The 27,925-nt window shown below is 42.5% G+C and overlaps 2 protein-coding genes across 3 annotated transcripts in view; both read left to right on the top strand.

Moving 5' to 3' along the window:
- On the top strand, positions 1–16,825 carry LOC125643859 (uncharacterized). Of its 2 annotated transcripts, XM_048867084.2 has the most exons (7): positions 1–2,543; positions 6,000–6,353; positions 10,237–10,659; positions 13,597–13,701; positions 13,788–13,812; positions 13,921–13,955; positions 15,087–16,825. In XM_048867084.2, exons 1-7 carry the CDS (start codon positions 2,501–2,503, stop codon positions 15,263–15,265), a joined length of 1,164 nt encoding a protein of 387 aa, XP_048723041.2. In that variant the 5' UTR covers positions 1–2,500; the 3' UTR covers positions 15,266–16,825. The 2 variants fall into 2 exon arrangements, with proteins under 2 accessions (XP_048723041.2, XP_074989143.1); XM_075133042.1 differs by lacking the exon at positions 6,000–6,353.
- A 9,831-nt stretch (positions 16,826–26,656) lies between these two features.
- Positions 26,657–27,925, top strand: part of CHRNA7 (cholinergic receptor nicotinic alpha 7 subunit) — a 120,339-nt gene continuing 119,070 nt past the window's right edge. The window contains exon 1 of the mRNA XM_048867337.2: positions 26,657–26,727. The gene's annotated coding sequence lies outside the window, so the exon portion shown is untranslated. The remainder of the gene's footprint in view (positions 26,728–27,925) is intronic.

The following is a 27,925-nucleotide window of genomic DNA, read 5'->3' as shown; positions in this document are numbered from 1 at the left end:
TAATATGTTTGAGTTTGTGTTTCATGCTGCTATGATGGCTTATGGCAGTACAGGGAGGCTTTCGTAGCCCTAAGAGGGCTTCTGGCCGTACGGGGAGGTTCTCATAGTGCTACAATGGCTTCTGGTGGTATGGGGAGGCTTTCATAGCACTACGATGGCTTGTGGTGGTCTAGAGAGGCTTTCATAGTGCTACGATGGCTTGTGGCAGAAGGGGAAGGCTAACATAGCACTATGATGGCTTCTGGAAATATGGGAGGCTTTCACAGTGCTGTGATGGCTTCTGGTGGTACAGGGCAGTTTTCCTATCACTGTGATGGCCTGTGGGGGTCTGGGGAAGCTTCCATAGCACTATGATGGCTTCTGGCAGTACGGGGAGGTTTTCATAGCACTACAGGACTTCCGACAGCATGGGGATGCTTTGTTACCCAAAACTTTAGATGCTAATTAAGTTACCTAAAGGTTGTCTAATTTTAAGAAAAGGGATAAACAAGATTGTGGCTTGCCCTAAAGGAATTTCCATAGTGTTACCATAGTGTGTGTCTCTGACCCACAGAGGGCTCCGCAGAGTAAGCTAGTCTTGCTGACTTCTGAAAGGACAGGGATACAGCCTTCCGCTCAAGGATGGACACACAAGCAGTAACTCTTCGAAAACAAAATAATTATTTATTTAAAGGAAATAAGTGGTTACAATGTAGTAAATGAAGCAAGAAAGGATACATAGAGCATAGCAAAATGCAATAGAATTACATTAAAGACTTAAAGCAGTGCAATAAAATAAAAGACACAGATTACATAGGATATCTTAACACATACAAGAAATACAGTGGTTTCAATGTAACAAGCATATAGAGGTCCTGTATCCATAAAGGCTTTTAATCTTAATGATATAATTTAACCTCAGACTTAACACAATGCAGTATACGCAGCCCCTATATACACATATGAGAACCCATTACTGCATTCACAGATATAAAACATTTACTTAACATCAACATGAATACTTAACACTTGACACTGAAATTTTAACATTTAACACCTGACATTTAACATCCCATGAGGGGTGATCAGCCAGTTGCGGGATGGGTAGTGGAGATCTCCTTGAAGAAGCAGGCATCTAGATTTATTCACAGACAAACCCATACACTCTTAAATAATAGATAAAAAAAGAAGATCAGACTTACACTCCTTATTTAAATTTTCCTCCGATTCGTCTATTGGTCCTTCCGTCCGGTCTGATCCCCGGAGTGTGGCTGCCATAGCTGCACTGGTGCTCTTCTGCCGCGGATGCAGTGGTGGTTACTGCTCTTCTGTTGCTGCTGACAAGGTAGCTGCTCGTTGCCAAGCCAACCTCGGAATTCTGCTGCTGCTGCTTTTTCAGGTAGCTGCTTTCCAGGATGTTCCAGTCTTCTTTTCAAGCAGCTTCCATTCTTCAGCTTCAGCCTGCTGCTTCTTGGCTGCTTCTTGAGGCTTCAATCTCCAAAAAAACCCCATGTCTAAGACAACCCCCAACAGAACTCCAGGGGACCTTGTCAAGACTTCCCAGCCATCCCTACTGCTCAGACAAGCTGTCATACTCACTGACAGTGGATTAGGGAACTACCCGTGATGTCATCCTACCCTCAGCACAACTTGGTCAGACTGTGGTTTTTCTAGCTCCTCTGAAGAGCTAGCATTTCTGAAGACAAGACAAACGGATGTTTGATTAGAAAAGTTCATTCCATTTATTGGAGGGGAATAAAGTCATGTTACTTCTCACAAACTGGTGGTATCACTTTGCCCCTTAAATGTGAAAGGACCAATGCAGCAGTTTGTGCAAAATAAGCTGGAGTGGCATAGACCACCTGTTCACAGGCCCTGCTCACCTTCTCTTCTGATTTTCACACCCAGTACCCTTGTGGAAGTAGTGGAGGCTTATGAAGGAGTCTTTCTTCCCTCACGTGGTCTCTGTTCCCCAAATGGTGTTTTCTGTCTGGATGTCTTCCTTTGGGGCACGGAAGAGAACCAGCTAGTGACTCAGTGACTGCTGCATCTTTGACCCAGATACCTTATGGGGCTGCTTTTCAGACAATGGCTCAGGCCCAAAAGAATCCCTGATAAGTGGGAGGCTAAAATAGCTTCCATTTCACTAGACATTTGCCCATTGAGTGAGGACTACACTATCCTGTTACACTGCAGGAGTTACACAACTGATATGGGCACCTAGGACTGTCTTTTCTAGGGAAGACTTTCTCCTACTGCCTAAGAGCCTCTAGTCTTTGGACTTTATTTCCCAAGGTATAAATTACCTCTGTCATCACTGAATGACAGTAGGCTTGTTTGTGATGGCAGTGTCTCAGACTCTAAAATAAACAGCATATCTTGCAGTTGGGCAGTTATCTGTTTCCTGTTTCTTTTGCTTGTGCCCACTGAACTTCCGTTTTCCTCTCTCTTCACAAGAATTTTTTTAGAATTAGTGACAAAACCAAGAAGAGGAAACTTTTGCACCCTTCCTCCCAGAAGAATGTATTTTTTGGTAATCCTGGTTTTTCTAGGACAAATTACTGGTATGTTTCCTATTAAGAAAAAAATTGCTTATTTCTATGCATATCTCACTTTCTTAATTCTTAAGAATATTTTGTGTCAAGTTCATTTTCTGGGATGTTTAATCTAAACATGTACTGCAGTATAGCATAAATATGAAATTAAAGAATTAGAGTTGGTTTAAGTTTGGTTAAGAATATATTGTGTTATAAAGAAAGGCACTGACTAGCAAGTAGAACATAAGGAAATAATAAGGCCTGAAGGAATGGAGTAGGGAGGATGCCTCTGACAGGGTTGACTGCAGATGATTTTAAATAAGGCAAAGAGAATCTGTTTTAAAAGGAGCCAGCCTGGACCTTTCCGCCCCACATACCAGTATGATCTTAAAAGTAAAGCCTGTGTGAACTCAAGTGAAATGAAAAAGTGGTTGGACAGTAGGGGGGAGAAGAAAAGATAAGGAGCAAAGATCTTGGGAGAAAGCAGATTGTAAATCTTATCTGGATCAAAACTGAAAATAAGGGTGAACTGTCTCAAATTAGCCATTAGCTAATGTGATAACTGGCTATGGCATCATTTGTTTTTTGAAGGGTATAAAAAGAATTATGAATTTGAGGTTTCTTTTATGCTTGTGCACATCAGGACTAGATGGTTTTCCTTAGGTCTGGCCTATTTGAAAGTATACTGATCGCATGGTTATGAATACTTTGTTACTGTATTGGGTGTAGTGACTGTTTATTTTAAGGCTGACAGGCATGTTTAGAGGCAGGTTAAAATACTATTTGGCCTTTGGATTTGATAAAGGAATGTATGGTTAAATTAGTGTCTGTTGGTCTCCCATATTAATTATTTCTAATATTATAAATAATTCAAGAAGTATTCCTGATTGCAAGCTATATTTACTGACTTTAAAAACATTTTAAAATGTTATTTTCTCAACCAATAAATGGACTAGGGAGTTGGGAGAGGCATTAGAGATGTCTGGAAAGTGCATTTGTGTGAAATACAGAGGGGGAGGGTTACGGGAATGTTTCAAAAGTGCACGTAGCTGGTGGCAAAATTAACTGGCAGTGGGGAGTTTTTACTGGTGTAGTATTTCATAGAATATTGCACTAAGCAAAACTGAGTCACTTGTTAGGGAAGCTATTTTCTCTATATTTGGGGCCACATCTTGCCTCCCTTACTCAGAAGGAGTAGCACCTTACTTGCTATTCCCAGGAATAAGGGTCACTGAGTCTGGCCCTCAGTGAGCTCTCACAGTGCTAACGTATTACACGTCACCAATTTCCATTTTGCTAAGGAAATTTTCAAAGAGAGAGTTAGAAATTGCATTCAGCCTCTATTTATTTATTTAATTTAATTGAATATGGGCTCAAACCTGCTACTAGTGAAATTAAAGAGTCCCATAGACTTCCAAGGGAGCAGGACTGGGTCTTAAAAATGTACACAGAAGTTCTGAATGTGAATGTGACCTAGTGGTTCCTTTTTGTACCCAAAAATAAAATAAAAAAAAAATTCCCCCCAGCTGTATGTGCATAACTTAGCTTCAAACACAGCTGATCAGGAGAAAAGAGATATATTAACTGTCCACCTCTAATTTTGCTTTTGAAAGTATACATGGGATATATTATGTATCATGTGTACACAGCTGATAGTAAAACCGTGTAATGTTGGAAAAGTTTCTAGTCAGAACCAGTTTTGTAGATTGTCCTGAAATGGAGGTAGAATCATCAAAGCAAACCGTTCTAGTCTTGTCCCTTAACAGTTCTCAAGTGATTGCACACATGTGGCTGTCTTGAGCCATTGTTCTCTTCTTATTGAGTACATTTCCTGACAGCGCCCTTATTAAGCTAAATGAATACTTTCATACAATAAGCACCCCAATAACCAGTTCAAGATACAGCATCAATAAAATATCATAGGGCAGGATCAAATCAGTCATACCCCGATTGGCTAAATCTACCCCAAAAGATCCAAACAGAAGCTATTTTAAGTAATTTTCTTAGGTCTTTGTGGCAAGGACTCTCCTATGAAAGGGAACTGCTTTATAAGGGGGAAAAAGTCCCATTGGGGCACCATCCTGTTGTGGGAGGCAGAGAATAGGACCTGAAAAGTCCATCTGCCCTTCACTCTGTTCAGAAAGAGCACAATAGAACAGGTTGGAAGGCTCATGGTCTATTGAGGGCAGAGTCTGTCACAGGGTCTGCTCATGGCTGAAGGATGCTGTGGGGACAGAGGAATGCAGGGCCTGTTGGGGCTTTTGTAGTTTGGACAAGTATTGACACTTCTAGATTCCATGGCTGGCAAAACGTCCTCAACTTTGCTGGTCAAAATTTGACAAAATTCAAAATCTGATAAAATTTTACATCAAAATTTTGAATTTCAATGGATAAACTGGAAATAAAATGTCATGAATATTTTCACAAAATACTAATCAAACCATGACATTTCAATGAAAAAAAGTGGAATATATTTCCCTATCTTTCAACCAGCTCTGGTACTAAACCCCAATTTATTCAGTACTGTATTTAAAAAGCTGTGAAAATAGAAAAGCTAAAATGTTTTGTCTATTTACTTACCATCATCTATGCTTATATTAATAGTTCTAAGTATGCTTAATTTTTTTGCAGCAGACCAGCTGGAGGAGCTCATACACTGTTTTTTGTTGCATTTCACCAAAATGGCTATATTTTATTATAACTCTAAAATTTAGGAAAGAGGATTGGAGGCATAATCATGATGACAGTGTCTCTTAGACACATGACTCTTAAAGCCTTTGTAATTCACATGTAGGCCCCAATTCTGTAATCAGTAATGGCATGTGAGTAACTTTATGCATGCGAATAGTCCCATTGAATTTTGGAACTGTTCATGTGCACAAACGTTCTCAGGATCAGGGACTTAATCTTTATGTAGTTTACTAAAAATTAACTACCAAGGGCTGGATTTTCTAAGTTAAAACTGCAGTTTTGTGCCATGGCTGCTTGTGATTGGCCATTGGCCAAGGGAATTAATAAATATGGCAATCATTAGTACAAAAATACATATTTGTACCCTCTTTTTTCTTCTTTTGAACTCTCTTTGGTGTCATTCTCATGGTCAGAAATGGCCAAAAAACACCCTTTAAAACAAAGCCAATGTCAAGTCTTAAACTATGTAATTTGATCTGCATTTACTATGATCTGTGCAATATTCTTCTCATTCCCCAAAGTCCAAGTATAAAATTCCAGATCTGTGTTCTTAGTGCTAGATCCTACAAAGTTCTGTGGGTGTCATAGGAAGTACTCAGAGCACTGAGCTTCTGCTAATGGCAAAGGGAGGATGTTGAGCATGACCCACGAGGAACACAGCAGCATCCCAGAAGCACACAAGCTCGCAGGATTGGGCCCTTAATGATGCTTATAATACTGTAAAGAAAGTGCTGCAGGTTATTTGTAAAATAATTTCTGAATCATTTTGCATCATTTACATATTTTTAACAGGTGAGACTTTCTTTCATCATTATGAAAACGGAAATTTCACACTTATATGCAATGAAACAGTGGCTAATGGGAAGAAGGAAACAGTTTGGTACAAAACTGGAGAAACTCTGGAACAATTCAAAGAAATCAACTGCAGTAATCAATGGGCAGAAGAAATGAACAGCCCAAAAAAAGGCTGTGGTAACACAAAGTGTACAAACCAATTACCAAATTCTGCTTCCAAAGGTAGTGGGGTATTTGCATGTGAACAATTTACAAATACTGGCACATCACAGACTTGCCCACTTTTTACCAATGTGACTCACTGCAGACATTATAACTTTTTTATTGTGGTGATAATAAACATGACTGCAGGTGAGTGCATTTCTTGGGGGGGATGGAGGAGGGAAGGGTTTATTTTTAATTTATACATTCTAGAGCTGAGAGGTCAGAAAGGGAGTTAATGAGTTTAAAAGGAGCTTATTTAGAGAATTCAGGACTGAGGACCAGATTCTGCCCCTTTTACTTAGAGTGAATAATACAATTCCCCACCAGTGTTCCCTTGACTTAAATAAGGAACACCTATGGAGGAGGTGTTATGAGTGAGGGTGACTGAATTTGGCTTTGAATGAATTAGGCATTTGAACTAGGCTGAGTAAAGTAGTGAACAAAAGTGGAAATTGTTAAAAAAGAAAATAAATTAAAACAAATATCTGGCGAGTGGTCATTGAAAATCCGCACTTTTTGCCATACTAAGTCTACTTACCCTGTTGTTTAGATGCATTCCAACTCAAAGGCCTACTCATGATGTCTTTATTCAGTTTTTGCTCAGCCCTTTTTTGGGTAAATCCCCACCGATTTTAGCGGAATAAGTTGCTCTTCACTTTCCCTTAGAAACACACTTTTTGTAGTGAATCTGGTACAGTTTATCTGCCACCTTTCTACTTTAAAGTTGGTAGGGGAAGGGATCCTTGTACATGGAAGGCCGTGGGACTACACTGATTCATGCAAGCTGAGGATCTGGCTCACAAATTATAAAACATTAATACCCAGGTTTCTGCCTTGCTCTTTGAATTTCTGCCCCTAGAGTGAGATTCTCAACCATGCTCTGGCTGGGTAAACTGGCTAAAGGGTCTCTAAAATGGGCATCTGGTCTGGGTAGAATTCCCCCTTGGCACAGAAACTGAGGAAGACAGCAGCAGACTGTCCTTTTTAGCAACACTCTTGCAACTCCTGACATAGCAGGTATGGGCTTGGGTGCAGGCTGCAGAATGCAGCACTGCTTAAATTCAGGGCAGTTGTTCCTCAGGGCTGCCTAAATTGTACTGGGGGCTGCTTAAAGTCACCTTAGCCCCCCTCTGCCTGGGTTGTGAATTTTGTTCTGTGTGTCTAGAGGCACAGCACAGAATCTTACCTCTAGTGTTTTAAGCTTTCAATTGATTGTACTCACAAAATTGGTTTTGTTCCTATTTGTGCAGAGAAGGCACCTAAGAACCAAATTTGTGTATGCAAATATTTGTTGAGCACCCATAACAGGTATATGCTAAATATTGTGTCTGCAATTTGGAGCCTGGTCTGAGGATAATTGAAAATTTTACCTTGTAAACGCTGCAGAATCTCACTCTACAGGCCATTGTTGTTTTTAAATATGTTCATATTAAAAACCACTGTTCTCTGAATGTCCTGTTTAATATTTAATCTTTAATAGCTGTTTCACAATTTCACATTTTTTTCAGCTATTTGTCTAATAATGTATCTTGTGATACTATCAGCACTTAGGCCAGGGAAGACGCTGAACCAGGCAGCAGAAATGACAATGTATGTTTATTGCAGCTTGAGAATGTGGTTTCCCAGATGTTATCATAAAATTATAGATGTGTAGGACTGAAGGGCCCTCAATAGAGCATCTAGTTCAGTCCCCTGCTCTCAAGGCACGATTAAGTAATAACTAGACCATTCCTGACAGGTGTTTGTCTAGCCTGTTCTTAAAAACCTCCAATGATGGAGATACCACAACCTCCCTTGGCAATTTGTTCCAGTGCTGAACTACCCAGACAATTAAGAAGTTTTTCCTAATGTCCAACCTAAACCACCCTTGCTTTTTGTGTTATCCTCACAGGTTAAGGAGAAAAACTTTTCAGCCTCCTCCTTGTAATAACCTTTTATGTACTTGAAAACAGTTATGTCCCCTCTTAGTCTTCTCTTCTTCAGAATAAACAAACCCAATTTTTTCAATCTTCCCTCACAGATCATGTTTTCTAGACCTTTAATCATTTTGTTGCTCTTCTCTGGACTTTCTCCAATTTGTCCATATCTTTCCTGAAATGTGGCACCCAGAACTGGACACAATATTTCAGTTGAGGCCTTATCAGTGCAGAGTAGAATCATAGAATCATAGAATATCAGGGTTGGAAGGGACCCCAAAAGGTCATCTAGTCCAACCCCCTGCTCGAAGCAGGACCAATTCCCAGTTAAATCATCCCAGCCAGGGCTTTGTCAAGCCTGACCTTAAAAACCTCTAAGGAAGGAGATTCTACCACCTAGGTAACGCATTCCAGTGTTTCACCACCCTCTTAGTGAAAAAGTTTTTCCTAATATCCAATCTAAACCTCCCCCACTGCAACTTGAGACCATTACTCCTCGTTCTGTCATCTGCTACCATTGAGAACAGTCTAGAGCCATCCTCTTTGGAACCCCCTTTCAGGTAGTTGAAAGCAGCTATCAAATCCCCCCTCATTCTTCTCTTCTGCAGGCTAAACAATCCCAGCTCCCTCAGCCTCTCCTCATAACTCATGTGTTCCAGACTCCTAATCATTTTTGTTGCCCTTCGCTGGACTCTCTCCAATTTATCCACATCCTTCTTGAAGTGTGGGGCCCAAAACTGGACACAGTACTCCAGATGAGGCCTCACCAATGTCGAATAGAGGGGGACAATCACGTCCCTCGATCTGCTCGCTATGCCCCTACTTATACATCCCAAAATGCCATTGGCCTTCTTGGCAACAAGGGCACACTGCTGACTCATATCCAGCTTCTCGTCCACTGTCACCCCTAGGTCCTTTTCTGCAGAACTGCTGCCTAGCCATTCGGTCCCTAGTCTGTAGCTGTGCATTGGGTTCTTCCGTCCTAAGTGCAGGACCCTGCACTTATCCTTATTGAACCTCATCAGATTTCTTTTGGCCCAATCCTCCAATTTGTCTAGGTCCCTCTGTATCCTATCTCTGCCCTCCAGTGTATCTACCACTCCTCCCAGTTTAGTATCATCCGCAAATTTGCTGAGAGTGCAATCCACACCATCCTCCAGATCATTTATGAAGATATTGAACAAAACCGGCCCCAGGACCGACCCCTGGGGCACTCCACTTGACACCGGCTGCCAACTAGACATGGAGCCATTGATCACTACCCGTTGAGCCCGACAATCTAGCCAACTTTCTACCCACCTTATAGTGCATTCATCCAGCCCATACTTCTTTAACTTGCTGACAAGAATACTGTGGGAGACCGTGTCAAAAGCTTTGCTAAAGTCAAGAAACAATACATCCACTGCTTTCCCTTCATCCACAGAACCAGTAATCTCATCATAAAAGGCGATTAGATTAGTCAGGCATGACCTTCCCTTGGTGAATCCATGCTGGCTGTTCCTGATCACTTTCCTCTCATGCAAGTGCTTCAGGATTGATTCTTTGAGGACCTGCTCCATGATTTTTCCAGGGACTGAGGTGAGGCTGACTGGCCTGTAGTTCCCAGGATCCTCCTTCTTCCCTTTTTTAAAGTAGAGTGGAAGAATTACTTCATGTGTTCCTAAATCCCAGAGGTTTTCTCAGTGAAACTGGACATATATCTGTAGGAGAAGTAGCATAGTTAGTATCTCTAAGAAGATGCCCCACTTTTTTGGTGCCAGTAGACAGCTGGTCCAGGCGATGAATTATTATTTTGATAACCACCGATGGACTGAACATGCTGATAACCTTCTGTGCGAAGCTGAGCACCTTCATCTTCAGTGGAATGGGCGGGTACTGGCAACTTTGCAGAAGGTACTCAGACCTCACAGGATTGGGCCCCAAATGGCTATTTAAAATAGCTGACTTCTAGCCATAGTACAGTAGGTATTTGCGCCTGGTAATGTAAAAATGCCCTGTAAAGTGTTCATTGAAAAGGGGGGGGAGGGTATTTTATTTTAAAGACAAAGCATGTTATAACAGGTTGCAGTGCATGTTTATCACATCTTTTGTGTTTGTTTCATTCTGTATTGCAGATAACGAGAGTTTTGAGAGCATTCATGCAAAATCACACAATAATCGTTCAGCAGAAGAAGAAAGTAACATCACTCTGTCTTGTGAATTTAAAATGAAGCACTCAGGACAACCATTTGTTATATATTGGATCAAATATACAGAAACAAGCAAATGCCTGTCTTCTGTTCAGACAGAGCAAGTTACTTCTAATTTCTCGTATAATACACTTTGCTGTATTGATGAGATGATCAAAGGGCGACTATTGCACAATACAAGCTTAGATACAACCAAGTTACATGTAGTCCATAATATTACCATCTTGAATGTTATTTACTCTGACAGTGGAACTTATTTATGTGTTGTAAATGCCTGGTCAAATGGTAAACATGTGTGGAAGATTGCAAATAACCTTTCTATAGAAGTGAGGACTCAAGCCATTCCTTGTAAGTTAGAAGTTTTATAGTTGGGGTTGGTACCAAAGTTGCTTATAATTTTGCCAAACTTTTGCTATTTGGGATAAAATTTTCCATGCTGGGAAAACTTCAGCGAAAATGGTTCAGCCATTTTGAGAACAACCCATGGAAAAATGTGCTATTTTGCCCAAGTTTAAAATTCTGGTGATATTTTCTTTGAACAGATCTTTGGAATAGGGACTTGACATTTGGCAGGAGAGCAGCCTTTGTGTTAGCAGTGTACCTTTTACCATTCCCATGAAAGTCTGCCTAAATTTCGCCAAGTTATAAGCCTCTAAAAATCGCAGTGCACAGATGCTCAGTAAAGACTTCTTAGATTTCAGCCACTAAATTCCCCAATGCTCCAGCCCAGTGCTGAGTGGGCTTTCCCTGCAATTGCAGGTCTGGGCTGCTGTGAGCTATGCAGTATCCAGTTCCAAGCAATTGAACTGAGACTGAACTTCTGTGCTGTCAGTGACATCCATGCTGGGCCCAGGCTTCAATGGAGGAGAAGGAATGAAGAGATGATAGAAGCTAAACAGCCAGTTGGGGGAGGGTGGAAAGATCAGAGTGTGAGAAGGAGCTTGGTGGGGGAGACTGAATGCATGAGGCTAGTGGATGGGGCAGCAGAAGAAGGAAACTGGGACTGGGAGCTGGGGTGCGGGAGACTGGGACTGAGAGCTGGAGACAGAAATGTGTGTGTGGTCAGGGGAGAAGGACACTAGAAGCCAGTAGGTGGGGGAGACTGAGATCAGATAAGGAACTGGGAAGAGACTGGGATTGGCTGGGCAAAGTGCCTGGGATTGAGAAACAGTGAGATGGAGGAGGAGGAAAGGGGAGGGGCAGAGATCTGATGAGCCAGGATGTGTGTGTGTGGCGGGGGGGGAGAAGTGGGAATGGCTGAGCAAAAAATAGTGGGCTAAGGAGCCGGGATGGGGTGGGGAAAGTGCTGCGATTAGACAAGGAGCCCAGAGAGGGAGAATGGGACTGGGAATCAGTGGGGATGGAGAAGATGAGTGCGGGAGGGGGAGACTGGAGGGAAGCATTGGGAAGAGAGACAGGTTGGATGAGAAGCTGGAAGAGGGAGGAAAAGGGAATTGCTTGGCAAAAAGGCTGGACCTGGGAGTGAAGGGGAGATTGGGACTGGGATTGGAAGTTTGGAGGGGGTGAGACAAGGAAACTGGGACTGGGATGAGAAGCCTGAGGACTGGTGACTGCAATTAGGGTAGGCAAGGAGAACAGGACTGGGATGGGGAAGAGACAGGACTGGGACAAGGACAGGTTTGAGAGGATGGGGCAAAAGGGGTCATGCTGGGAGGGGATTGGTCAGAAGAGTCCATGCCTGCTAGAGCCACCCCCTCCAGAGCCTGCATGGAAGTCAAGATTCCTGAGTCTCACCATGCCTCTGCTGTTAGCAAATATCTGTGAAACTCACAGGGAAAGTGTCATGTCCCCCTCTAGCGCTGATCCACATGACAACCTACTACTACTGCTATCGGTGACAAAGTTAGCTTACGTGGCATAGGTCTTTGTGGTGGATCTAAATGTCCCAACCTGCCGATGACTCAGTGGGTATCAATATGATGTCAAATAATAGAATTTCTGTTTTTTCAGTTTGCTTTCGTAAGAAAGCAGTAAATTACCCCCTGCCCCCAACACATTAAAAGAGCATTAAGGTTGCAAAACCAAGCACTCCAAAGTTGGGAGATGCCAGTACTAAGGTTGCTGACTTGAGACCCTGGGATCTGATTTGCAGAAGTGCTGAGCACCAGCAGCTGCAGCTTCAGTCAGTGGGAGTGAACATATAAAGTGCCATAGAATGCTAAGTTCTATGAAATAGCAGGTCCTAGGTATCTCAAATGGGGGATGGAAAATTAGTGGATTTTTAGACCCTAATCTCTCTGACCACAGTTCCTCATTTGTCCAAAGGAGTTTACAGACTAGGTTTCATTTTTTTAAATAACTTGGTTTGAGGGATTAATCTGATTAACTGTAGGAACAAATGACAGTATTTCAAGGTCTTACCACCGGCTTGTGCCAGCATAACACATAGCCAGAGATCATGAAATCTTAGCCCCATTAAAGCTAAAGTTAATGGCAAACATCCCATTGACTTCAATGGAGACAGGATGTCACCCCTAATTGCTGTAGGGCAAAATCAAGGTTAGGTTGTACAGCAGTAAAGAGATGTAAGGCATACCATGGATTGCAGTGTGGGGAAGACAGAAGGCTCTGTGGAGCATCTACACTCACCCCGCCCCCGCCCCGGTCGCCTCTCCATAAGCAGGTGAATGAAAATGGGCAGGGAATGGAGAGATTCTTGGCTTTGCCTCCCCAACACGTTGGCTAGCTATACTAGACAGTGAACTGTAAGAAATACACTGCACCAGGTGTACACTAAGTGCAGGGGTGGGGGAAGACCTGGAGGCAGACTGTTTCTTTTTCAGGGCTCATGGCAAAACACAGTTGAGTCCAACATTTGTACCTGCAAATGCATGTGGACACAAAAATGGAGGACAGTTTTAAGCCCCTTTAAAAATGTGAACCTCAATATTTATGCTTTACAGTTGTGCTGCATTAACCCACTAAAATACTACAGTATTCTTCAGTAATGTCACAAGACACTGCAGTATTGCTACTGTAACATATTGTGTTGCATCATTACAGTAGAATATTGAAAAAGTTTCTCATAAGAAAACTTGATTTCAATAAGCTAATTTATCTGCTGTTTTTATTACCAATCCTAGCATGCTGTATCCTGGAACCGTGTACATTAATGGGTTGCTGAATGTGTATTATCCACATAGTAGTTAAACATTTTTTGATCACCTGAAAAGCACTATCCGTATAATGGAGATGATGGTAAAGTGTGTTTCTGACTATCTAGTTAAATTTTTAAAGATTAACTAACCCTGGTCCTCTCTTTAGCCTCTGCTTCCGTGCTGTTGTATGCCACCACTGGATTGATCGTAGGGATTATCATCATCAGTGGGATAGCATGGTTGATCTATAAAAAGAAAATCAAATCAAAAGGTAGGAAAAGTAAAATTAGTAAGTAAGATCTGCAGGAGTATTTTAACCGTTGAAACTTTACAGTGTGTTTTATTTATCTGTTACAGGAAAGCCATCTGCACAACTTCCCAGGTATGGCCTTGAAAGGACATTAAAAATGATACTAATATTTCATTAGTTAAGTGTTTTTTTCCAACTGATAATGACTAAATAGATTCTTCCCTTATCTTCTTATTTTAGAGCTCAGGCTGCTCTTGAAATTCCAGGAGATGAATGTGAGCATTAAGTTTTTGATAAACCTTTTTGAAGTGATTGTCTACTTAGCATATTTTGAGAATTGTGTACTATAGATTTCTTAGAGCAGGGGTGGCCAACCTGAGCCTGAGAAGGAGCCAGAATTTACCAATGTACATTGCCAAAGAGCCACAGTATACGTCAGCAGCCCCCCATAAGCTCCCCCACCCTGCTCCCAGCGCCTCCCACCCACCAGCAGCCCTGCTGATCAGCGCCTCCCACTGTCTCCCCGCACCACAATCAGCTGTTTCGTGGCGTGCAGGAGGTTCGGGGGAGGGCAGGAGGAGAGAGGGCATGGCAGGCTCAGGGGTGGATTGGGGGCAGGGCCTGTGGCAGAGCCAGGGGTTGAGCAGTGAGCACCCCCCGGCACACTGGAAAGTTGGCGCCTGTAGCTCCAGCCCTGGAGTCGGTGCTTATACAAGGCGCCGCATATTAACTTCTGAAGAGCCGCATGTGGCTCCGGAGTCACAGTTTGGCCACCCCTGTCTTAGACTGTCTGGGCACAGTTTTACATTTTTAAACTTCAAATAATGCCAATGCTTTTTTTGACAAGTAACTTTTTGTTAATCAAATTAGTTTTGGTTAAGTAGACAGTTGTTCTTTAGGGAGGATGGTCTTGCAGTTAAGGCACTGGAATAGGATATGGGTCATCTGAGTTAAATTCTTGGCTCTCTCACATACATCCTGTCCCTATGACTTTGGGCAAGTTACAGAATCTCTCTATGCCTCAGTTTCTCCTCAGTAAAATGAATATAACAATGCTTCTTGCTCTCTCTGGGGTGCAAAGATAGAGTCATGTGTTCTCAGTGTTTGTGTGTTCTGACAGAATAGTGCTGGGTCCATAGAAGAATCTAGCAGCTGGGTGATTCTGAATCGTTTTCCTAGCTACTAGAGGTGGGGTACAGTAGAGAGTAACCAACACAGGTCTTAATTCTGGGCTGAATAGAATGGAGTCAAATTCCATTATTTGGAGGTAGGAGAGAAGAATTTATTTAACGTCCTTTACAAAGGGAGATAGTTACTACTTTATTTAGTTGATTTATTTTAGTTGATGTTGTATTTTAATTCTGTGAGATTCATAAACTCTTTGATGCAGAGTACTTGTTTTACAGGTTCCCCGTACGCAATAAGCAGCAGCAAAGACTTACAAAGTAATGAAGTGTTGTATTCACTTGCAACAAGCCCATATGAGGACCCAAATGCAGCCAATTGTACGGTGGATAACACTGCAGCATCTGGCAAGGGGTCAGGAGATGAAATACATACAGTCTATGCAGTGGTGCAACAATAGCTGTTCCTGTAAGTGACTTGTAAGAGGAAGTGTTATTTTTGATAAATGACATTGCAAATACTACCACCCAGATTAGTCACACTAGTATAACTAATAGGAGGCTATATGAGTACAGTAACTCCTCACTTAACATTGTAGTTATGTTCCTGAAAAATGTTACTTTAAGTGAAAAGATGTTAAGCGAATCCAATTTCTGCAGAAGAATTAATGTAAATGGGGGAGGGGATTAGGTTCCAGGGAATTTTTTTTTCACCAGACAAGAGACACACACTCACTCACTCACTCACTCTCTCCCCCCCCCCAGTATAAGTTTTAAACAAACAATTTAATACTGTACACAGCAATGATGATTGTGAAGCTTGGTTGAGGTTGTGGAGTCAGAGGGTAGAAGGGGGCAGGATATTTCCTAAGGAATGCCTTACTGCTAAATGATGAACTAGCACTTGGCTGAGCCCTCACACTCTACAAGGGAACACGAATGAAGGGAGGAGACACAGCATGGCAGAGAGAGACAGAGACACACACCGTGTGTGTGTGTGTGTGTGTGTGAGAGAGAGAGAGAGAGATGTGCACTGCCCCTTTAAGTATGCTGATCCCACTCTAAGTACACTGCCTTTTTAAGTAGATCAGCAAGTTGAGACAGTAGCTGCTGCCTGCAAGTTCCCTCTGTCCTGAGACTTGTTGTGTGTCCCCCCTGCTCTGTGGAGATGGGGTACAGGAGCGGGAAGCAGGAGCGGGGGAAGGGGGACACCCTGACATTAGCCCCCCTCTTCCCCCTCCCCTGCACAGCAAGCAGGAGGCTCCCAGGAGCAGCTCCAAGGCAGAGGGCTGGAGCAGCACATGGCAGTGTGGGGAGGGATACCTGAACTGCCCGGCAATTGATAGCCTGCTAGATGACTGCTGCACAGGGAACTTAGGGGAGCTAATAGGGAGGCTGCCAGCCCACCCTGGTGCCAAGCCCCGACTAGCCAGCTCCGACAGGCTGCTCTTTCTGCAAACAGTGGACAAAGCAGGCGGCTGCCAAATAACGTTATAAGGCAGCATTGCACATCTTTAAACGAGCATGTCATAAAAATAAAGGAAAGGGTAACCACCTTTCTGAATACAGTGCTGTAAAATCCCTCCTGGTCAGAGGCAAAATCCTTTCACTTGTAAAGGGTTAAGAAGCTAAGGTAACCTCGCTGGCACCTGACCCAAAATGACCAATGAGGGGACAAGATTCTTTCAAATCTGGAGGCGGGGGAACAAAGGGTTTGGTCTGTCTGTGTGATGCCTTTGCCGGGAACAGATCAGGATGCAAGTTTTCCAACTCCTGTAAAGTTAGTAAGTAATCTAGCTAGAAAATGCGTTAGGTTTTCTTTGTTTAATGGCTTGTAAAATTCACTGTGCTGAATGGAATGTATATTCCTGTTTTTGTGTCTTTTTGTAACTTAAGGTTTTGCCTAGAGGGATTCTCTATGTTTTGAATCTGATTACCCTGTAAGGTATTTACCATCCTGATTTTACAGAGGTGATTCTTTTACCTTTTCTTTAATTAAAATTCTTCTTTTAAGAACCTGATTGATTTTTTGCATTGTTCTTAAGATCCAAAGGTTTGGGTCTGTGTTCACCTGTACTAATTGGTGAGGATTATTATCAAGACTTCCCCAGGAAAGGGGGTGTAGGGCTTGGGGGGATATTTTGGGGGAAGACATCTCCAAGTGATCTCTTTCCCTGTTCTTTGTTTAAAACGCTTGGTGGTGGCAGCATACTGTTCAAGGACAAGGCAAAGCTTGTACCTTGGGGAAGTTTTTAACCTAAGTTGGTAAGAATAAGCTTAGGGGGTCTTTCATGCAGGTCCTCACATCTGTACCCTAGAGCTCAGAGTGGGGAAGGAACCTTGACAGAGCATGTTCTCTAATTGATCAGCAATGTAACAACGAAACAACATTTAACCAGGACAGTGTTAAGTAAGGAGCTACTGTATGCACTAATAATAGGAAATATGCTTCCAGTTGTATGAATCTGCTCAGGGGTCTGTTTCTCACTACAGCAGTATGGAACTTTAGTTATCTCCTGTATCTTCCCCTTTTTGCACTGTGTAAGCTGTAGATTCGGCATTTCAGATTTGTGTCAAAAGGAACAGGTTAATCAGGGAATTGTTCAGCTCGAGCAAACCTTAAATTGATCATATACATTGAACAGCTGTGACCTTTGAGCCAGTGCAAAACATGCAGGAGGGAGAAGGCACAAGGAGCAGTTCATTGGTTTGCCATAACTGCAATCTCTGTGCTCTCCTGAGTGCAGGAACTGCTTCCTGGGACACAAGCTGCCCAAAAAGTGGAATAGAAGGTACAGGGAGATGGTATGGTCATGGCCCAACCCGCTCCACCCTACACTTTCCTTTGGGGATGCACGGCATCTGTTCTTGCCCAGCAATGCAGAGTAGTTCCAGGAGATGGTGGTGTAAATTGCTTTCCTGTCACATATGGCTTTGAATACACATAGAAAGGCCTTTTATGGTTCATTTAAGGTCAGAATGCTCAAAGTTGTATTCTTGAGTATTGGTACCATTGTTTGGGCCTGTATTTCTCTTGAGCACTAATTTGCCTTTGTAAAACAGCCACGAAATCCCCACTACTACTCCTTTTTTACAGTAAAATAAATAAATAAATAGAAATCACTTTGAGAGTAATGGGCCATAGTATCCTGTCACATGCAATTGCTTTGATATCAATGTAACTGCCACCTGAGAGGAAAATTAGTGAGAGATTGTTATTCAGAAGGTATAATGAATGCTGAAATATGACTTTCTCTAAAACCATATTTAAAAGTTCTCTACTGACCATGAAATTGTTTTTCTTTTAAAAGAGCTGGAGAATGGAAGTTGGTTTGAAAATGACTATCAACTTTTGGCTGATTTTCGGGGAAAAAACCCAGCATAGTAGCCTTGACTACCCAATTTTGACTATTCAGTGAGCTATCTTACAAAATATAATGGGGCAGATCCTCTGCTGATATAAATTCTCATAGCTCCGTTATGAAGCTATGACAGTTTGCACCAGATGATCATAAGAATTGTCACACTCAGACCATTGGTTCATTTAGTTCAGAATCCTGTCTCCAGCAGTGGCCTTCACCAGATGTGTCAGAAGTAGATGCAAGAATCCCCATAATGGACAGTTATGGCACAACTTGCTCACAGGGGAAGTTTCTTCTCAACACCTATCAGCTAGAGGTTGGCTATGCCCTGAAGCAAGAGTGTTTTATAGCCCTCATACATATTATGCTATCTAATGTAAAGTTATCCTTCGTGTATCAAAACCTATATAAATGAATGATTGCTTTAGGAACAAAGATCTTTATTTTCCTCCAGTTTTACATTGGTGTAATTCTGTTGGCCCCACTGAAGATACTCCTGCTTTACATTGGTGTAAGTGAGCGGAGGATCAGGAGCTTTACTGGTAATCCACCTCCACGAAGGGACTAGCTCCGAGTGTTGGGAGCAGCCTGTGTACACGAGGGCTTTAAAGTGCTCTGACTTGCTGCGTACACCCCTGAGCCAGCAAATTAGAGCGCTATAAAATGTAAGTGTAGCCAAGCCCTGAGACACTCAGGTGTGATTACTAGAGCAGGCAGAATCAATTAAGGACACTATTAGCCCCTACGTAAGTTTTTCTTCTTTAAAACAGCCACATTGGCTATAATGTTGCGAAGGGAGCCTGGGGCCCTTTATGTAGTCTGAGAAAAGGTACAGGACAAACCATGTTCCAGGAACTAGCAGAGCCACTCTCCTCCTAACCTAACAAAAACAGCTGGCTTGTAGCTGGCTGCCTGATTGACTGCACTGCCTGATTGGTTTGAGCAGCGCAGCAGGCCAGCACTTAAGCCCAGCAGCAGTTCAGTGTCTCTTCAAAGCATTTACTCACGGCTGAGCTAGCTCCTATGTGTGCTTATGTGTTCTAGCCCTGCCCCACTTCAGGTAACCTGTTTCTGACCCTTGGACCTGATTCCTAATTTCAGTTCTGGCACCTAGCCTCTGATTGTGGCTCTGACCCTGGGCTCTGGTGCCTGTGTCAACCGCTCGGCATGACTGCCCATGTCCTGGCCACTGACACCATGGCAGTGCCAGTGTCCTCACGTAAGCCTTTTTAGCCATCACAAAGGTGAGAGGAACCCTTGCTAGGATGAGAGAATAGTTGTATCTCTGTGCCTATTTAAATATTCAGTCCACTGGAATTTCCATATTCTCCATTTACTTTCCCCTGCCCACCTTACAAGCTTGACACTGAGTGAAGTGATCCTCTTTCAAGAGTCTGTTGGCTCCATTCTGGATGCTCAAGTGGGTTGAGTGTGATGGGTGATGTGAGAACTCCAAGGGGTTGAGTGTGATGTTCCAGCACCCCTGCAAAGACAACTTATATAGTGGAAACTGTAAACCCTGTATATAACAGAAACTACTTCAAGCCAGGTGGTGTGGCAGCACCCCTAGTTCCAGTGTTCCAGGTCCAGGTAGGGGGACCAGATAGCAAGTGTGAAAAAGTGTGACACTTTTATGGGGAGGGGGGCGTATAGTTGCCTGTATAAGAAAAATCCCATAATATCGGGATGTCTGGTCACCCTAGGTATAGGGAACTTGAGGCCTGAACTTGGACATGGTACATTGCATTGCTACAAGCTCACCCTGGTCCCAGGAGCAGCAGGATGGAGCAATGTTGGGGGGAGGGGCATGTGAATCTCTCCTGCTTGCTCTCCTCCCTTGGCTGGCAGCCACAAGGGCCGACTGAAAGAACTTTTTAAAAGTTTCTGCGGGCCGCAGTGGGGAGGTTCTCGGGCCACAGATGATCCACAGGCCGGGACTTTGAGACCCCTGGTCTATAGCTCCAATCCTGCTTATACTTAAGCACATGCTTAACTTTAAGCATGTTAGCTTCATTGAAGGGAAAGGGACTATTTATAAGGTGTCAAATTCAGCATATTCTTAAGTGTTCACAGGATCAGGGTTTATGTAGGTGCATTTATTATAATATAAAATAAAAGGGAATGTAGGGACCTACAAGACCTCACAAGCAGCATAGCCCTACTAGTTACACTGCATCCTGGGCTGTCCATGTCCATGGAGGAGTGGGAGAGAATTTCAAAATGTGCTAATTTCAGTCATATATAGTAATGGACTTCCCCTCTCTTGTTGGCTGGGTGGCAGGTGGGTGTGGTTTGAGAAAGGCTGGGAGATTGGTAATTTAAACAAAGTAGTTTTTTGGGGAGGGAGGAGGGGCTGCCTCTTGTCAGCTCCAGGCAGGCAGTAGATGCAATGTAAGGGCTCTAGCTGCGTTAAAGTTTGGAGTTTTAGAAAGCATGATCCTACTTCATTCCTTCAGCTATTCCTGCTGCTACAGTGTTATGAGTCAGAATTTCTCAATAGACCAAAGGAACCAATTCTTCTCTCTCAAATATTTTTTAGAATTATGATTTTGATATGAATGAAAATTCAAAGTTAAGACTGAAGCATCATCCTTGAACTTCTCTGTGCTCACATATTGTGCAGCTGCCAGAGAGTGAATTCTTGGGTCAACTGAATTTACTTGTTTTGCCAAGGAAGTTTTTCCATCAGTGGAGCTAGGATTTCACCTACAGCTTTTGTAAAATTGCCCACTGGTACTTCAGATCTTTGAATACTTTGGCATAATAAGTGAAGGGCAAATTGACGTATTCTAGTCAAATGTCCTTGCTGTGTTTGGTTACAACATTAAGGTAATGTAACAATTTTTGTACTTAGTTATTAAAATAACTATGTACCCTGGCCTAATGGCACAAGATCCATTTTATAACCTCACTAATGTTGCCAAAACCACACTGTGCTTACAGCAGAGGACCATGTTCTACATCAATTGATGTGTTCAAGTCCAATAATCTGGATGAACCCTACTGGGTGACAGAATTTCATTTTGCATTTCCAAATAATTTGTGGTGATCTTCTGACAAAGTCCTAAAGCAAAAGCAACATCAAGTAATGTGAAATGCCTGGATTAAAACTACATTATGAACATATTCAACAAACAAAACTGATATCATCTATGTATGTAGTAGAACGGAACAAAGATAGGAGGATTTCCAGAGTACGCAGTAAAAATATCTAACTATTGGAACAGTCAAATAATTATTAGCTGTAGGCAAATTGTTGTGGTTATAATGCGCCGGATATAAGAACTGGGTATCTGGCCCTATTTCTTTCTCTTTACTCCAAGCTCTTACTAATAATGTGCCATCTGGAAGAGATTAAGAATTTTTTTGTTAAATATTTTTAACAACCCATGTTTCTTTGAAAGCCTAAAGTAGATTTATCTCATCACCATATGTATCATGTTTACCAGTGGCTAGAGGTTATGGCAAAGTATGTTATACATGGTGTACTGAATTTTAAAATCATATAGTAATTGTAAGGAATATTATCTGTTTGGAAAATTAAAGCAAATTTGATTTAATGCCAATGAAAATGTCCTATATTTATAAAAGGAAAAAGCATAAAAACACAAAAGAAAAATCAAATGTTTAATTTGGCCTATAAAGTAAATCTTGTATGCAGTGGTGTTGTAGCTGTGATGGTCCTAGGATATTAGAGAGACAAGATGGGTGAAGTAATGTCTTTATCATTGGACCAACCTCTGGTCCAATGAGATATTACCTTACTTACTCACCTTGTCTCTCTAAAGTAAATCTTGGGGGTTTTTACAAGAAATATGGGCATAGCTCTGTGAAAATGAAGAATTATACCTGAATTAAATGACATACAAACAAGAAGAAATGTGTTGCCCATAATTCTGATCCTAATCCTGTAAAGTACTGAGTACCCTGAAGTTCTCTTGAAGTATATGAGCAAACTCTCATGACATTAGGTACGGTCACAATGCTCTGCAATATGGTGCTAGCAAACTAACGTGTTCATAGGCTCTTAAGAAGCATTGTGACAAACCACTGTGAGGCACTGTCACTCTTCACCTTAAAAAGTGAAATTAACTTCCCTTGTCCTGGTGTCACAATTACTTCCTTATTTTTACATTTCTTTCCTTTGGGTGGTGGACAGACCCACACAAACAGGATGATACTGGCTATGCCAGAGAAACAGTGAAATTGACTATCCACAAGTTCTCCTCAGTGCATGACCCCTATGCTCATGTCTTTCTCCCTGTTCGATCGCCCTTGAACAGTCCACATTGCATGATACTCCATAGTCTGTCTGGTTCTTGAATAAACACTGGCTTCCCCAGCATCATCTTGCTCTGCTGTTTTCTGGGGCCAATATATTTTGGGGTCTGCTAGCAGCAACTGGCCATGAGTTGGTGATGTGACAGCCTTGTTGCAACTTCTCCTGTGATGAGTATGTCTGGGTGGGCTGCCCAACCAGCCCCCTCTGAAATCCCAGGTCACCTCACAGATTAATGGATTCAGAGAAATGGAAGAATCAAAAGCAATGGGGTTGTGCAGAGGCCTGGGAGTCAGAACAACTGGGTTCTCCTTGTGGCTTTGCTGCTACTGCACAGTTTAGTTTTATAAATCAATTCCCTCCATGTCTTGCTTTTCCTGTCTGAACATGAAGCTAATGCTTGGCTTCCTGCATTAAACTGTTTTGAGCTCCAGTGATGGGCTGAGGTTCTAGAACATGCTGAAGTGTTAGTAACTGGCTGCTTCCTGCTGGCTTTGAAACAGTTCTCATTTTTTCAATGACTCATCTGGGGTCTGACTCACTCCACAGAGATGAGAATAGGATGAAGCTTCTTTTCAACAGAATTTGAAGACTCTTTTGCATTGAACTGCACCTTATCTGGCTGGTCCAGCAGGAATTACGTGTATGGGTGACTCACTGAACTGGGCCCAAACTTTCCTTTGCCCTTCCTTTGAAGCTACTTTTTAAGATCCATTGTTGGAAATGAATTCAGAATATTGTCTTTTTCACTGTAGGTGGGGGCCCCTCGGTATTCCCCATCAAAATACCATTCCCTCCCCAGATGACTCCATTCTGGCTCCATCACAATCCATGGTATAACCCTCATGACAGCCATATCCCTTCCACAGATGTGCAGTGATTGATAGACTTGGCCATGCAAAAATGCAGTATTAATATCTTAAGAACATAAGAATGGCCATACTGGGTCAGACCAAACGTCCATCCAGCCCAGTATCCTGTCTACCGACAGTGGCTAATGCCTGGTGCCCCAGAGGGAGTGAACCTAACAGGTAATAATTTTGTGATCTCTCTCCTGCCATCTATCTCCACCCTCTGACAAACAGCGGCTAGGGACACCGTTCCATACCCACCCTGGCTAATAGCCATTAATGGATTTAACCTCCATGAATTTATCCAGTTCTCTTTTAAACCCTGTTATAGTCTGAGCCTTCACAACCTCCTCAGGAAAGGAGGTTGCACTGCACAGACCCCTTTCCCCCTCCATGGATGGGAATAGGGGGAGTGTTGCTGGACAATTGTCATAAGGGAGGCCATTCCCTTTACAGAGTTCAGTTATGCAGGCATCATATTAGGGATCTTTCATTATTCACCTCTCTTTGTTGTTGGGGCAGCATCTCCCTCTCTCTCCAGGGTAGAAAGGGCAGAATGTTCAGTCAGCAATGGTATCTACTTTATGATAGACATATGATTGAAAGGTGCCTTAAATTCAAATGACTAGAGCAGAGGTGGGCAAACTACAGCCTGCGGGCCACATCCGGCCCACGCAACCGTCCTGCCTGGTCCCTGAGCTCCCAGCCAGGGAGGCTAGCCCCCTCTCTCTCCCCTGCTCTCCCTCCTCCCCCACAGTTATGCTGCCATGCAGGCAGCGCAGCTTGTGCCAGCCCACCTCCCAGGATTTTTAATAAGCCTGTCCTGCCACTCTGAGTGGCCTGGTAAGGGGGAGGAGATTGGGGGGGGGGGGGTTGGATAAGGGGCAGGAGATCTCGGGGGGCAGTCAGGGGACAGGGGGTGGTTAGATGGGGTGGAGGTTGGGAGAAGGCGGTCAGGAGACGGAGCGGTTGGATAGAGGGTGGGGTCCCGGGAGGGGGGGACAGGGAGCGGGGTTGGATGGGTCAGCTGTTCTAAGGGGGGCAGTCAGGGGGCGGGAAGTGGGAGGGGGCGGAGGCCTGGCTGTTTGCTGAGGCACAGCCTTCCCTACCCGGCCCTCCATACCGTTTCGCAACCCTGATATGGCCCTCGGGCCAAAAAGTTTGCCCACCCCTGGACTAGAGTTTGAAAGAGGAGAGGTATAGAAATACTGTACTAGTCCTGCTGAATGAAAGTGACCACCAGATGTCACTGTTGCCCTAGACGAACGAAAGAAAGTTAAATTACATATATGACATCTTCGCTAAGACAGAGTTGATACAACTCTGGAAATTGTTTAGGCCGGTAACACATGCTCAGGCAAATCATGGAAGTTATCTTACAAAATCAAATGATGATGTTCCAGAGACCAGTTATTAAATCAACAAGGGTCAAACTTGGAGATTCTCACTCAAGGAAAATTCTTCTTGTATCTGCATAAGGCCTACTGGGTTTGGCCTACTCCTGCATAACCTCTGTGCATAGAACTGCCATTGAAGTAAATGGGAATTATGTGTATGCCTGACTCACTGAATTGGCACCAAACCTTCCTTTGCCCTCACCACCAGTGGAGACAGGGTTACTATAAAATATAACAAAACAAGGTAAAAACAGTAGAAATAGTAAAGTTAGCAAAGCAGCCTCCTAAATGACAAGTTCTAAAACAAAGCAAAGGTGTAAAGGAATAACATACAGCTGATTGCTAATGTCTTTAAATGCTTCCAGGAGCTGCTGCTGATGTACAGACCTTTCCCTCCCCACCATCACATCCCAATACAGACTGTGATTCAAATGTCCCAGCAAAATCCAAAATGTTTACCCCCTAATATGTCAACTGTATCCCTAGTTTTAGAAGGAAAGGCTGCTCTCAGGCCATATAGAGCCCTGATTAGGTGAAGCATTATAGTGGAATGGCATAAAACACTAGAATGTAAGCAGTAGGAACAAGTGTAATCCTCAGATGATGTAAATCAGTGAAGCTCCATTAACTTCAATAGAACTATGCTGATTTACACTAGGTGAGAAGCTTGCCCTGAATCTTTTATATTAGTTGCAAAGATTGCTATTTACATTTCTTCTATTAATATCTAGGAAGCAGAGGTAACAAAGAAAAATATATGGATTAGGATGTATGTTTGATTACAGAAGTAAGGGACAAATTTTTGGCTATGCCAAAAATGCTGAAGATTGTGGATTTGACTAGGCTGTGAGAACCAAAGTCAGACTACTGATCCATTGGGAGTGACCGGGCACATGAAAATATATATACAGTGACATAGAAGCCAAAACATACATACTTTCTACAGCTCTAAAATTCTTTGGCCTCTGCCCATTGATGAACACAGAACTGAGCTAATGCTGAGCTCTGGCTTTGCAAATGAGAAATAAAAGAAATAACTAAGACTGAAAAAGCAAGATAAATGTCACATACCGGAGAGCCTCTCAGCACATGCTGCAAGACTTAACTACTGGACACATGGCATAGAAAAAGTTCTTAGCAAGCTGATAAGTATCCACCGACGAATTAAAGACAGAATATAAACAGAGAACAAGTGAATTAATCTATATTATATTAAGATAGTATGCTTTTATACAAATCTGTCAAGAATGATGGCGTATTAAGATGTCAAAGATGAAATTGCAGGATTTACTTCAAAAAAGTGTTTTAGGAGTTGAGATATAAGAAGGAAGATATAAAATGGCAAGATAGTGTTCATTGACTGGCTGATAATATCACCAGGGAGAACCACAAACAATCGTGCCAATTTCCGTTGTTGTAGTGATCCTCAGAGCAGCTACTGAAAATGTTCCAAGGAATCAATGCAAAAGTCCTGGTTTGCAGGAGTCTTTGTGGCCAGACTCCCAGTGGTGGCAATGGTAAGCCTTGAAACGTCCTTATATTCTTCTTGTGTTTGGGTTTGATGCTTAAACCTGTGTGTGACGCTCCTTTTTTTATGTGTGACGGGTTTGATTGCATGAGAGTATAAGTCACTGACCAAATAATTAGTGCCTGAAAGGTGTCAAGGCCTGTTCAGGGATTCATTCTCAGTTCATATTGTAAGTCCCTGAATATCATCTGTAAAGGTAACCAGGTTCATAACAGGGAGATTTCTCTTTAAGACATCTATAGAGAGGTGGGAGGAATGAGTTGTCTGTATCATTGTTGCTAAGCAGATACAGATTTAGCATTCCACACCCAGAAGTTTCTGGAATTGGGTGTGGTAGTTTTGAGCATGCTCAGTAGGTTCCCTGTTGCTGGACTCAGACTCCATTGAGGGCAAGAGGTCAGGACAGCTGTTTTGCAAAAGGGTGTCTGCCTGGGTTAGGAGAAGATGAGTCCCAGGAACAGAAGGGAGGCTATTTCCCCCCCTTACTCTGAAGCATTTTGCAGCAGGTTAGTGATATTGGCAATGTTAATTACAGAAAGGGGAAATTGGGAGAGAATAGTTATAAAAATGTGCTTAGTATTTAGGCTTTATTGAATGCTTGTAAGTTGCTGCCTGCATTAATCTCGTGTATAACATCTATAGCACATACAGTAAGGTAGTGTTTGAACATTTGCACTATAAGCCTCTGTAACTGTAAATCACTAGACAGGAAAGAAGCATTAACTGGTGTGAAACTGTAGTCTCCAACAGGTGTTATGTCCTGCCTGACAAGGCTAATCAATGCCAGACAAACTAGGATGGAACATCAGAAAACAAGACTTTGTTGATTGCTCTCTTCCACCCACTGTGAAAAGATGTGCAACTGAATTCCTCTTTTTGACTAAGTTCGTACCTTGAAGCAGAAGGGTGGAAGAAATAAGAAGCCCTAACAAGAAAAAACTATCTATTATGCTGCTTAGACTCTGAGGGGCAAGGATTACGAAGTATAAAGAAAACATCCCCATTGTTTAGTCTGGGTTAGCCTTAATGGGCACACAGAGCTTTCTTATTATAGAAGCTTCTATTACTTTTTGAAACTTAAAACTGGAACTTGTGTGTGTGTGTGGCTTTAACCTTGTAAATAACTAATTTCCTTTTCTTATATAACAGATCTCTAGATATTTTATTATGGGATTGGCCACAAGCATTCTTTGGTTTGAGATCTATGGTGCAATTGACTGGTCCTTTGGGACCAGAAGTACTCTGAATGTTACTGTGATCTTTGCTGTAAGAAAGGTTAGCTTACCTGGGTGGTAAGACTGACTGGAATAGCCAAGGGGGCTGTCTCTGACTCCATGTTCAGGCTGTTAGTGCCTAAGCAGTTTATACTTGATAATTGGTTGGTGAAAGAAATTTAACTTCTGAACTCTCAGCCAATTTGGGGTTTGTGCCCTGCTTACAGTCAGTCCTGAGGTTGGTACTCATGCTCTTGAGCCACTGTAGGACAACTTGACAACAAGTGTTAAATTCTACCATGTCAGGAGAATATCTTATTTATAGGGAATTCTCCTGCTAAAATATTTTTTATGAAAAAGTATTTCATTAGTTAATATTTAAATAACTGCTCCCTCAGAATATTGCCAAGTCTCATTGCAGATATTTATAAAGTATTTCCGGTGATTCATTTCAAGGATTTCTATAAAGGCCATGCATTTTCTCAGTTAA

Source organism: Caretta caretta, chromosome 10, assembly GCF_965140235.1.
Source record: "Caretta caretta isolate rCarCar2 chromosome 10, rCarCar1.hap1, whole genome shotgun sequence".
NCBI classification, from domain to species: Eukaryota; Metazoa; Chordata; order Testudines; family Cheloniidae; genus Caretta; species Caretta caretta.
The sequence above is the reverse complement of the archived record's forward strand: the minus strand, read 5'-3'. Positions and strand labels throughout refer to the sequence as shown.